The 13849-nt window shown below is 48.1% G+C and overlaps 1 protein-coding gene across 1 annotated transcript in view; it reads right to left on the bottom strand.

Annotated features, from left to right (window-relative positions):
* LOC119094922 (forkhead box protein O-like) overlaps window positions 1-9406 on the bottom strand; it is a 34373-nt gene extending 24967 nt beyond the window's left edge. The window contains exon 1 of the mRNA XM_037217832.1: window positions 9310-9406. Coding sequence (XP_037073727.1) covers window positions 9310-9406 — 97 coding nt within the window. The remainder of the gene's footprint in view (window positions 1-9309) is intronic.
* Window positions 9407-13849: the final 4443 nt, after the last annotated feature.

The following is a 13849-nucleotide window of genomic DNA, read 5'->3' as shown; positions in this document are numbered from 1 at the left end:
CTCTCATCTCGGCTGACCTTCACGCAGACGTACGGCACACGGGAAGCACTTAAGACCCCTCAGCCTTTAATAATAATGTTCTGACCATGCTGGGCGCGTGGTAAACGTCGCCAGTAAATTGCATCGAGAAGCATCTTTTATCATTTTCCTTGGCTGGCCCGTTTCAATGAGTGAGCTAAAATGGGTTTGCTGCAGGGATTTCCATGTGATGGACATCACATTATATCCTATGGAGGTGGGTAATGCTTCTGGACAGTTACAAAGAATCGTGTGCCAAGTGGTTGGAATTTGTGAAGAGAAAAGTCCACATTATTTAACGGATTGTTTAACACTCACAAAATTTGCAGTGATATCTTCTAACGACAGATGTCATCACGAGGCACGCGGATTACGCACATTGTGCAGACGATATCAGACTCAGACCCGGGCTCGGGTCTGATGTCCGGCCCGGTCCTGACGACCCGAGGTTAGACTCAGACCCGGGCTCGGGTCTGATGTCCGACCCGGTCCTGGCGACCCCGAGGTTAGACTCAGACCCAGGCTCGGGTCTCGTGTCCGAGCCAGGCCTGACGACCCCGAGGTTAGACTCAGATCTAGACTCGGGTCTGGTGTCCGAGCCGGGCCTGACGATCCCGAGACGGGGCGGGTCGAACCTCCTCCGTCCCGTCCACACGACCCGTCCCGGCATCGATCACCTGCAGCGGCGCGGGCCGCCGGTGGCGCGGTCCGGCCGTAGAACGGCGCCGGCCCGACCGCCGGGAGTCCACCGGCAGACGGCCACCGGGAGTCCAAAGGTCACCAGAATCCGGAGACGGGAGCCGCCGTCTCCGGATTATATATGTCCGAGCCGCCGGGAGGTCTTAGGTGGCAGATGAGAGTCCAGAGATGGCCGCCGGGAGTCCGCAGACGGCCGCCGGGAGTCCGCTGACGGCCACTGGGAGTCCGGAGACGGTCGCTCGGGGTTTGTAGCCGGCTACCGCCGTTCAGCTCGCCTGCTCTGCCGTCCACGTGTCCCGCGCGGCGTCCCTCAGCAACGGCCACGGCCACGCAGTCGAGGCTACAAACACCCAATGCCATCATCATCCCTCAGCGACAGCGGGCCCTACCGATTTCAGGACTGCACCGTCCGCTGACAGAGCAGCTCGATGATCGATCAGGCCGAGGCAGTGTGCTGGGTCACTCGTGACGTGGTGCGGAAGGTGCATAGCAAACATCACCGTCACTCAGTCATGGCAAACATCATCATCACTCGGCCATAGCAACCATCACCGTCACTCAGCCATGGCAAACATTACTGTCACTCAGCCGTGGCAAACACCACCATCACTCGGTCATAGCAACCATCCCCGTCGCTCAGCCATGACAAACATCACCGTCACTCAGTCATGGCAAACACCACCATCACTCGGTCATAGCAACCATCACCGTCACTCAGCCATGACAAACACCACCATCACTCGGTCATAGCAACCATTACTGTCACTCGGCCATGACAAGCATCACCGTCACTCGGTTATGGCACACGTCACCGACACTCGGCCATAGTACGCGTCACCGTCACTCAGCCGTGGCAAACATCACCGTCACTCAGTCATGGCAAACATCACCATCACTCGGCCATAGCAACCATCACCGTCACTCAGCCATGGCAAACATTACTGTCACTCAGCCATGTCAAACACCACCATCACTCGGTCATAGCAACCATCCCCGTCGCTCAGCCATGACAAACATCACCGTCACTCAGTCATGGCAAACACCACCATCACTCGGTCATAGCAACCATCACCGTCACTCAGCCATGACAAACACCACCATCACTCGGTCATAGCAACCATCACCGTCACTCGGCCATGACAAACATCACCGTCACTCGGTTATGGCACACGTCACCGACACTCGGCCATAGTACGCGTCACCGTCACTCAGCCGTGGCAAACATCACCGTCACTCAGCCATGGCAAACATCACCATCACTCGGTCGTGGCAAACATCACTGTCACTCATCCATGGCACACGCCACCGTCATTCGGCAATGGCCCACGTCACCGTCACTCGGCCGTGTGGCGCGTACATGCTCCCTCGACGTGTCAGGTCAATGTTGCAGCAGGCCCGCCGCGTCACCCTCACAGGTCTAGTTCAAGCATGCCCTGCAAGCGTCATGGGACGCCGTTATTGACCTGCCGAGGCAACAAAGACCGCCGCATTGATGAAACAAAGCACTCCTGGAGCAAACATGAAAACGACGGCCAATTTGTGGCATCTTTACAAACACACCGAAGCTCGTGTCTGGTGGCCGGAGGAAGCTTTGTATGTTGAACAGTGTACTGCTGGCATGCCCTCCCGCCATAAATTTCCGTTCTCAGAAGGACGATAACATCACGGCGATCACCAACAGGGAGGAGACGGCCGCAAGACATTTCAGCGGTGTTATTTGACTTCTTCACGTTTGCTCAGCGATCACACTGCTAATAACTGTACATTTCTGATAAGAATGGATACAGTGCTACCAACAGTCTTTAATATTTTTCAAATCTGGTGGAGTATTTTGGTCAGTAGGTTTTTTCCAACTGTTCCAAATGCGGCTTCGAAAATTTCAGTTCGTTTGGAACCACAGTGAAGGCTTTTTACTGTCAAATATTGTGAAAATATCATGCTCGGAGATTGAAAAAAGCTTCTGATTTACTGCATATGGTCGGTGACAAAAACGGAAGTTTTGCAGGTCAATTCGTGAATGACTTGCAAAAATGAAAACAAACTACAGCAGACCACACCATTTCACAACAGACCGTGCAACAGTCAGAACTTCGTCCCAGCTGGAAGAAACTCAAAGCTAAGCATTGGTCTGCACCCGCTAACGTTTGCACCGTGAGAATATGTTAAGCACATCTCGAAGCGTTGACGTTAAGCTATATGAGCAGTTTGAGCCACAATATGTTGTCGAACATGGTAGCTTTTATCAGGATAGTTTTAAGCAGGTGACGGAAATATGCTATAAACTATGCAATGTCAGCGCTAACACATCACAGACCAGTGGTGACACAGTGTTTTTCCAATGCCCCTCAGCTGATTGCTTTTCGCAGATTTTCTGCCAAGATTTGCTTCACATGCTAAAACAGTATGAAATACCAAATAACTGGGCCTATTACTAGTAGTAAGAATCGTGGCTGGCCGCAGCATCTTGCGACGAACGTGACCAGCTGGCTACGCGGCGTTTTTATGCATCGTGTCATTTGAGACAGATGGGCTTGAATGCCTGCCACGCCGTAATGAAATGGGTTCAGTGCAAGGCCGTGGATGCCGTTGGTATCGTTCATGTTGTGTGAGGTGGCTGATTTGAAGAACATAGCAAATCGTTAATTTTTAAAATGTTGTGAGGATTTTTTAAGGATCACCCTGGAAGGGTGCTCGCAGTTGTAGCGTTAAAAGCCCTGCCGATCTAAGAAGATTGCTGTTTGTACATGTCTGAACTGTAGCTTCAGAGGTCAACGAGGATACTGGAGCGACACATGTCAGGGATTCATCCGAGGCTTCCTGCTGCTGAGAGGAAGGGCGGCTTTGAAGTAAGAGACCGAGCGTCACTGATATAGGCCTTTCGCGTTGCCGGTTGCATCTCACGCTGAGCTTACTGATCGGTGCACAGGCGTGAGATTAAGCGGTTTTAATTGCCATCATATTGGATATAAAGCTCAGCAAAGGTGTAAGAGGCGTTCAAAAATTTCGCTTCCATCTGTTGATGACAACATTGCATGGGTCTCGCACTAATTAATCGGGATCATGTGCGAGTTTTGAACAGGTAATGATTAGAGAGTATGTTTCACGTGTTGACATGTTGAAGCCAGCATCAGATATTACCCAACAAGCTCACATATAAGTTTGCTTTGAGGTGGAAAATACTGCTCTAGACAGCAGAATTCTCGGTTAAGTAAATAAGCTTCTCAATGCGTCACAGTCTGACTACGTCATCGTACTTTCCACGACATTTATTGAGAACCAATTGACGGCTGTTACATTTGGTTATCGCGCTCACCAACGTCGGATATGAATGACTCGACAGTTATATGTATTGGCCTTGTTCAGCGCATGGCTTATGGAATGACCGGATTTGAATGACGCTGTTATGACGTCCTGAATACCAAGGTGACTTTGAAATACTATCCCCGATATACCTTTCCCCATTTTAGCGGGCGTATAGCTCAGAAACTAGACGGGCTTAGGACTTAAGAAGGGCAGGATCGTGACGGAAGGTCTTCAAGATGGCTATTTCAGCTCCAAACCTCATGTAAATGTGGAGCGCTCCCTTTAAGCGAAAATAATGAGGGTCACCAATGCTTCCAGTTGATTATACGATAACGTCACAAAACCAAAAGCGATATTGTTGTCAGGTATGTGTAGAACCATGCCATTGGTGACTGTAGGGTTTCAGGAATGCAGTTTTGCAAAATACGTCGAGGATGAGGGAGGGGGGGGGGGGGGGGTGCAGAAAAATGGCTGAGCCTGCCTCCGAAGTGCACATAAAGCAGTTTTGTCCCCAGATTTGGCACACTTTCTTTTCAGAACTGGGGGTAGCGGTGTAGTTTCTCAAAATTTACTTTTGGGGACTGAACTCTCAAAAATGAGCATTGATGAAAAATAATGGATAAGAAATTATAACTTAAAAAAGACTTCGGTGTTTGATGGCCAACAAATGACACTTCAGAGCAAATGAACTCCTGAAACGAAAATATTTAATAATTATGTCGCATTACATTTTTTGTCTTTGTTTTGTGGTGTGTCGCATTTAGAGTTATGCTGCAACGGTTTCTGAAACGCTTGGCTCCAGGTGACAATCTAAATGACCTTAAACTTTGTCGGCAACAGAAAAGTCACTTATATGGCTCGTGATCATGCTGTTAAACTCTTCATAGACACCGCTCATCCAAAAATCCATCACTTCCTTGGCGGGTCACACCCGTGTTTTTGACGGACCATATACACGCGAATATTGCAACGGCAAAATAAGCAATTTGAGCTTACACAAGTCCAACAAATGTACTCATGACCTTGAAGTGCTGTTTGATGTCACTTTAAACAAATTGCTATTGCATCGGGTCAGGCCCGAAACCCTACTGAAATCACTTGCCATTTGAGGTAGGCACATTTTATGACACAAAAACCGTGCGGGTGATGACGTAAAATTGCAAACCAGCCAATATTATCCGGATCATGAAGGAGGTTTCTGGCTATCTGACGTGGAGAGTTCCTAGTCCTAGGCGAGAGTTAACCCTTGCCCTGACAGGGTGCGGGGATCGATACCACTACTCCTAAGGTTTTCTGAAGATCTTTCTGCGGATATCTTTGTAACGTCGTCCAGATTCTGCTTGGCCCTTCAAGCACTTATGCCGCATGTTTTGACATAAAACGCGTGTCTCTAGCGCTTCTGGTTTCTGTGCAACGAATATTTTTAGGAACAGTGCACGGCGACCCACGCAGGGCACGGGCGACTTTCGGTAGTCGACAAACTGCCGGTTGCGGATGACCCTGTGATATAAGTGGAGCCCTGTTTGATAAATATATACTCAGAATACACAGAAGCGCACATAAGTATTCTCAGAATTAAACAAAGGACACATTTTCATACTGAAACTCTTTTTGTGAGCGTTCGTCTAAGAATTAAAAGGGACATTGATATTAAAAACAGTGTGGTGCCCGCGACTTACGCCATCTGAAAACATCCGTAGCTTTGGTTCCAGGTCAAAAGTTGACCTTTAATGTCAAGGTAATGATCTTAACCAGATATCGAAAATGATACACGATGCTGCAACCGGGATAATTCCAAACATATGAAGTAACTTTACAGGCACCAGCGTATTCTTTGTTGTCTTCCAGTTCTCAGGCAGCCCGTTTTTGTCTGGAAATGAGTTAAGTATCTTCTTAGGTCACGAAACATCATTGCAGCTGCTGTCTGCGTTTGTAGCACATCTCCATCAAACACACTGCGAACTAAATTATACACTAATTACGTCTTCTGTACTGATCTGACCTACTGCAGCTTAGTCCTAATAAATTCATTACAACTGTTCGTACGAATCTCGTTAGAATTATATTTAGGTTACAGGCAGTGATAAATTTGTTTTCAAGTGTAAGCCATTAATTCCGTATAAAGTAATTGAGCTTGTTAGACTAAGATTGACCTTTGATGACATTGATTCCTCACCCCAAGACATGATCAGGCCTGACATCCTTAACGTTGAAATTGATACTGATAAAAGCTTATAAAATATCCAACTTGCCAAAGAGCGAACTGCACTGCCAATCTGACGGGAAAACTGACTGACATGACCTTCAAAAAAGTTCATTGTTCATAGGCTATTCATGGAAAAATGCTACAGAATTAAGAGGACTGGTACACTTCTCTTATTCAGCTGTTGTAATTTCAGAATAATATATTCTATGGCTACCAAGCTTTTTAAACGAACTGTTAACGTACGCAGTTCGCCCCTCCTCACTTTTCTTCATGGGATGAGTGCTGATCGAGTGGGAGAGGTGGAATAGTGGAGATCTTGCGATGCTTAAGGAAAACTCCGTCCAAGAAAGCTTGCACAAGCATTTGTACGCCTGCTTCGCTGCCCCAATGAAAAACGATGAAATCTTAATTATCTAGCTTTGCAGTTTAAAAAACAGTTCTGGGTGCCCAGCTTGCGGAGATATGGCACATGTTAAAAACGGCCGGTAGCGGGCAAATCTGTGTTGCCGCCTCGTGCACGCGTGACGCACAGCACGTGCGGCATGACAATGTATACATGTATACAACATGACTGTCTGTTCGAATGCCTAAAAACGCATGCCACTCCCCAGTGGCTGTGTGCCCTGGGTGCTGCGATGTGCCACAAAGTCTTTAAACCTGTCAAAATACAAAATTCGATCTTTTCGAAGCGTGTGGGTGTTACACGTAACCCGTTCGTACGCAAGCGTGGGAACTCACGACTGGCCGTTTAATTCCTTACCGGTGGCATACCAGTCCCGTGTGGCTACAATGTGGCGTCAAACGCAAAAGACGAAGAAATTGGCGAAGTGGATCTTCACAGCTAGTGTGGGCGTGGAACGTGGCACATGCGACATCACATCTTACACCATTTGATTGCCCACTAGATTTTCTATCGAAGCATGGCACTTTGGAATTGCTTTATTCCCTGGGTGCCGCGATATCGCAAAAACGTGTAGACTCGTCCAAGATAGCAAAAATAATCTTTGCACACGTCGGCGCCATGACACGTGGCACGTGTGACCAAACTTGCCATCTTACTCCTTCCACTCCTTATTGAAGCATGCGATTTCCGAATGTGTCCGCGTCCTGGGTGCTGAGATTTGACACAAAACATGTAAACCCGTGGAAAAGAGCCAAATCCATCTTTGAGCGCTGCTACGTGATACGTGAGACCATACCATTCCTTATGGTACATCTTTCTTGTTCCTTGTTCCTTTAGTATAATGCCACTTTATAACAATTCATACAGCACAACGCATGCAGAATTGTGCAACACATTGCTGAGAACAGCATGCACCTGCAAGCAGTGGTTGCAGAGTTAACAGCTTCAATAAAGCGTGGCAGCAACATAGGGCCAGGCCGCGCCAGCTGTAACTTATCTTATAGTTGAAATAAGACTCGCTCGCCTGTGGCGTCGCTCGTAATGCCTCATGACAATGAATTCCAGCGGTTTCATATCCGTTATTGCAAGCAGCCGTATGTTGAGTGGGCTTTACGAGAACGCCGATTTTATGCTGAAGCCCAGCAGGGCCCAGCCCCCTTCACCCCACCCGGCGTCGTCCTCGAAAAGCTGATATGTCTGCAGTCGCCACCCCAGGCTCATTTTGATTTGGGCCACGAGAAAGTTATTACTCATAAGTTGTGCTGAAGAAATTAGGCATTTAAACACAAGAGAGGTTTCCCTGAACGTTGCAATGTCGCTACGCTTCGCATCTCCCATTGCACTATCATGAAAAAGGTTCGACGTTCTAGAAGCGGAAACGATGAATTACACAGATTCCGTCCCGTGCCAGGTCTCGGCAACCCGGCATCGCGGGGAAACGAGACTGATGGTCTCTGACAGAGGAAAAAGCAGACAGCAATAGAGTCAAACCTGTGAGTTAAGGCGTGCAGACTGTCATGCGCTTACGTGCACAGCGCACGGATTAGCCGTTTTGGAACGGTTTTAGGGAGTGATGCCATATCTCAACAAGCCGGGCAGAAGTGCAGACGTGAAAGCACGTGCATGAACATATCACTACGAGCACGTAAAATAAGAGGCAGCGCCAGTAGCCACCTAGTTTTGACCTCCTCAGGGAAGGTAAATTAGGGTAATTTGAGCACTCTGATAAGTTGATCCCCCCCCCCCCCCCCCTCCTCCTCCACGTTTATCTTCTCTCACAAGACTCTATTGATCTGTTTCTGATTGGTCGCCTGACGGGCCTTTTAAGAAGCCCGGCTCTTCCTGCCTGACGTGAACGGCAGCGGGTGGGCGATGAGTGTGCTATGAGCATAAATGTTGTTCTATGATATTAGTTTAACCCATCTACGCAAATATTTCCGAGATTGTGCAGTGTTTTGTGTTGTTTTTAATCTTGAAGATATTGTTTATTTACTGACTTCCGTGTATTCGGCCATGTCTGCTCCTGAAATCGTCATAGATTTCGCGCGGCTGAGCTTGAAAGCAGATCGTCAGTCATGCTGATTCATTTGCCATGTCGTAGTGGGACAGCTTGCTCCAGCACGAATGTGGGTAAGATGATTATGGCTCAACTTATCACACTGCAGGAACGGTACATCATAGTTAAAGTGTCTGACTCCTGCCAGCGTTTTCACTGAGCACACGGTGGGGACATTTTTCATAACTTGGAGAGAGTGCGCGAAAAACACCCATTTTTACCTGAGAGCATTTACAACGTTGATGAGACAGATGTAACCACGGTGCAGACACCGAACAGACTGGTGGTGAAAACAGATCGAGACAGGTGGGCTTCACCACTTCCGCAGAAGCAAGAAAGTTGTGCAGCCAACACCGTCGGAAATTTTGCCCCACCACTCATCAGCCTTCCTAAAGTGAACTTCAAGGACCGCTTTCTTCGTGGCGCACCTACAGGCATTACAGGATATACAACGAAACGTGATGGGCAAACTAGGATCTATTTCTCAAGTACCTCACCCACTTTCAAAGGCTAACATTCGGCAGAGCAACAAGTCCTCCTCATCCTGGGCAACCAAACCGCCCATATCTCCCTTCAGACAAGTGAGTTTGCTCGCGGCAACGAAGTCACGCTTCCGCCGCGCACATTTCATCGCCTTCAGCGTCTGGACGTAGCGCTTGCGCCGCGCACATTTCATCGCCTTCAGCGTCTGGACGTAGCGCTTGCGCCGCGCACATTTCATCGCCTTCAGCGTCTGGACGTAGCGGTTTTCGGTCCCCTGAAGACCTACCACAAGAGAACGTTGACGGACTTTATACGGCAAATTCCGGGCAAGACGGTGACAGACTACGACGCCACACAAATCGCTGATATCGCGGACACCAAGGTCTTCAGCGGGTCCGACACTCTGCTTTCGTTGAAAGCATTTGGGACCTTCTCTTTCAAGAGAGAAGCCTTCCCAGAACACGCATTCCCGCCGGAAGATAAGACCGACAGGCCGCTTACAGGATGCCTCCGGTGTCGAATCAAGTGGTGCCCTGCAGAGAGCGGGCGTCACAAGCGCCGGACCAGGTGACGCCCTGAAGGAAGCGGGCGTCACAAGCGCCGGACCAGGTGACGCCCTGCAGGGAGCAGCGCCTCTGGCGTGGGACCGGGTAATCCCCTTTTACAGACTGAGCTGGGATCCGATGGAACGGTGATGGCCACACAGGTCATCTATGTTACAGTAGAAGCCATATAACCCATACCAAGAGCTCCACCATGAAAAAGTGTAGCATACGATAGTAAGCGAGGAAGCTCGGTGGTATTGACACCGAGTTCCATAAAGAGGCGATTCCGGCAAGAACATCAGAAAAAGAGGAGCAAGCCATTACGCGGGATACCAGAGCCGCAGGGCGGAAAAGCAAAGCGGAAATCGACGGAGAAGATAGTGCTGTGTTCCAACGATATCGGTGATGTAGATGAAGATGCGCGATTACACGTCACTGTGTAAAAGCCAAAAACATCTATGCATTCTCAGATGACACATACTGCTCAGCCTGCTACACTACGTGGAACTTTTACATCACCCACGGGACAAAATGCACTGGTGGATCTTGCCATAAAGATTAAAAATTACGTTAAATATACATAAAGTTACATAGACCACTACCACACTAATACGTGCGTAAACAAGAAACGCTTCGCCGTGCATTGTCAAAATCTCAAAATTTACATTCATATTATCACGGCTTATCAAAATGTAGAAAATGGCTTATCTTTCACTATTTTACCCTGCCAATTAAATGATATCATTAACTCAGGTTGGGTCAAAGAAACAGCTGATAAGCCCGTGATTGCCCATCTTGGCATGAATGCTCCCTGAAGTTACAGTACATACATTTCACGTTAAAAGTGTATGTTTCATTGTGTCAGGTCAGAGGATTTGGAGTTTTTAATCTCTAGGATCAAAACGCAGCTTTACCCGTGATTGGAAGGATGCCGTAACTCTGCGAGACCGGGTCGGAACAAAGCTGAAATGGCTCTTTCTGAAATCCACAGAGCTCCGTCCACGGTGCGTCATGCGCAGCGATGCGTACTCGCATTTCATTGTCAGTGTTGCTTCGCCGCTCTCATCTTCCTGCCTCGCTCAGTCCTGCCCCGGCTTTACCTTGCCTCGCTCGGTCCTGCCACGGCTTCACCTTGCCTCGCTCGGTCCTGCCACGGCTTTACCTTGCCTAGCTCGGTCCTGCCACGGCTTTACCTTGCCTCGCTAGGTCCTGCCGCGGCTTTACCTTGCCTCGCTCGGTGCTGCCACGGCTTTACCTTGCCTCGTTCGGCCCTGCCACGGTTTTACTTTGCCTCACTCGGTGCTGCCACGGCTTCGCACGTTCAGTGAAGCCCACACAAATGGTTCGAAGCCAAGTCGCCAGCGGCGCGCGGCTGTACGTGACGCACCCGCACCAGGTACACATACTGCGACAACGGCCACGCACGGGCCGCTGTTGCCAACTCTGTTGCGACACTGGCTGGGTGGCTACAGCTTGATAATGTGGGTGCATCAATCTCATGTTTCAGGAAAATCTTGCCAGCTTTAGAAAAGGTGATGGTCTGAAAGGATTCATTAAGGCTAATGCATGTGTACGTACACCGAAACGCTGCATAACAAATTTTGTGACATGTTTTGCCACACGGGCAGTAGACGGGCCAACGAACATAGAAATGGGAAGATGGGAACCATAGCAGTAGCTACCCCGTTAAAACAAATTCACCTACCATTTACTTAAATTGCTTGGCAGTGAGCATAGTTATCAACCGAATAACGCCTGATTATTTCGTATCTGATGGTTTGTATGTGTCAACACGCGTCGGCCCTTTAAACTTTTTTTTAGGGTTGAGGAGCGGGGAGGAGAGAGTGGCACGTTCGTAATGTCCCTCTTTGGATCGAGCAGCGTTTGTGCAGCTGTCAGCCCCGTTCCACCTGAGGGGAACGGGGCTGACAGCAGACAAACCAGTGAGTGTCTGCGTTGTAAATGGCCCCGTGCGCCGCGGCGAAAACAGCCTCTCCATCAGCCTATCAATTTCTTGGTCTGAGCGGCTGCCGTCAGGATCCCCGGCTGGGGAGACACTGTCCATCAAAGCACGGAAGTGGTGCTCCGCGATAGCTCACTCATCTCAGTGGCGGCTCGGGTGGCCGCTCTTTTGCGCGCATTCAATCCGATTTGATCGGGTGGTAATAAGAGGGTGCTCACATCTTGCCCATTTACATCTTCGAAAAGACACCCAAATCCTCGCCCTGATTCGCCCAAATCCTCGGGGAGGGGTTCGATGTGATGCCACTGCTCTCTTCAAACCGGCAAGAAAAGAGCCTTGCTGAAAGCAACCGAGGCGTGACTTTAATGATACCTCGCAATTGGCTGTAGGTTTGATGTTGTTACGCCAATAATTTACCACATCATGCGAGGTCAAAGATCGCACTTTTCAAATTTACATGTGCACATCGAGACCATGTTTCCTAGCTATACGGAATCGAAGCTAGTATTTTCTTGCTCACTTATTAATACAATAGTGCGTAATGATGCGGATTTTGGTCAAATGTGTGATGCTTGAAACCGTTGAATTAACAGAGTCGGTCCATCGCGAGTGGTCCACGGAATCGTCGGCTGCCGCCTGCCGCCCGCGCACAGCCTTACATCGCCGGACAGTGTTCCTAAAAACCGCTGCTACCCGCAACCAGAAAAGCCAGGAACACGTTTCGGTGTCAAAACACGGGTAATGGATGCCCCATAGGCAACTGAAAATGTGGGCGTAGTTGCACAACATACTGGAGAGGTGTGCTTAGAAAACCGTGAGAGGGGATCGCACCGACCCGCTGATAAGGCGAGGCTTTATCTAAATTATCGCAACATATGGCATGAAATAAAACCTGCAATAGGCTACGTCTTTAAAAGCAATGACACTTTATACCGTAGATTGAAAGCATAGCTATTTCCGTCGCATAATAATTCATTTTTTTAGTTAACAGTTTTGTAAATTTTACCAAAACAACATGTTTTATTACGATGCTAAAATCAGTCACCGTATGGCTTGATGGATAACAATCCAAAAATATATAAACAGAAAAACAAGGCGACTGGCACAAACCCCGGAAAGTACATTCGCCTTATGCAACCATTGCGCAAGCTTTTAGCGGCACATAGAAACTTCAAACTGATAAAACTCATTCAGTTCGGAACTCATTTATTTGTATTATGCGTATTTCGGTGATTTAAGTCACATTTATTGAAAAGAAAATGCCCATTGGAAGTCTGACAGAGATATACACATTATACGATAATGCTGACGATATAAACGATATTGCTGATTCATACGGCAAAATACATGCCCAGCCAACATGCGTATATATATATATATATATATATATATATATATATATATATATATATATATTGATATTGACATTACGCATGAATGGCGCGTATCTCGTGTGTGCGGATTTTCATATAATGTCCTGCCTGGTATCATTCCAAGTCGGTTGCATCCAAATGTATTGTCAGAATGTTTGGACGCTTTATTTTCAAATGGCCGAAAATCCTGCATAAATTGGACGGGTCGGTACAAAGTCCGGGATAAAGAAAGCTGCAGACTATCTACACATCTATATAAAGTATTTGCATGCATTGTCTTGAATTACTGTAAGTCCATGCTAGGCCATGCAATAAAAATAGAGATTCGAGCTTGATTAAGTCATTCGTTTGACCCACAATTTTAGTGAGGAGGTCACAAAACGTCTCTGCCTTGCCTGGTCTGCGCAGTGAACAATCATTGTCCTGCAGTACCTTGCCGTGAGCGAGAACGACATGAATATTGGATTTAACGAGCTTATGCTGTCTCATGCCTGGACCCATCATCCACGCTCTATGCATGCTCATAAATGAAATAATTTAGCACGGAGATGGCAGGCTCCCAACCTGGAAACCACTCCCGCCGCTGAATCAGGTGGCCGTGTCTTAACCGAGGATGACACTGCCTATATTAAGTTGGAAATTCAGCTCAGTCGTATTCCGTTTGGGGCGTAAGCTTCTTCCAATTTGGTCAAATCTGGGCCTCGGATGAATCCGCGAATTGACCCTATCCGTGACGTGAGGTCACGTGACGTGTTGTAATGCAAAACCCCTGGCCGATGCAAACAGCTTGATTAGAATAA

This window comes from Pollicipes pollicipes, unplaced genomic scaffold (genome assembly GCF_011947565.3).
Source record: "Pollicipes pollicipes isolate AB1234 unplaced genomic scaffold, Ppol_2.1 Scaffold_4219;HRSCAF=4965_pilon_pilon_pilon, whole genome shotgun sequence".
Taxonomy (NCBI): Eukaryota; Metazoa; Arthropoda; class Thecostraca; order Pollicipedomorpha; family Pollicipedidae; genus Pollicipes; species Pollicipes pollicipes.
The sequence above is the reverse complement of the archived record's forward strand: the minus strand, read 5'-3'. Positions and strand labels throughout refer to the sequence as shown.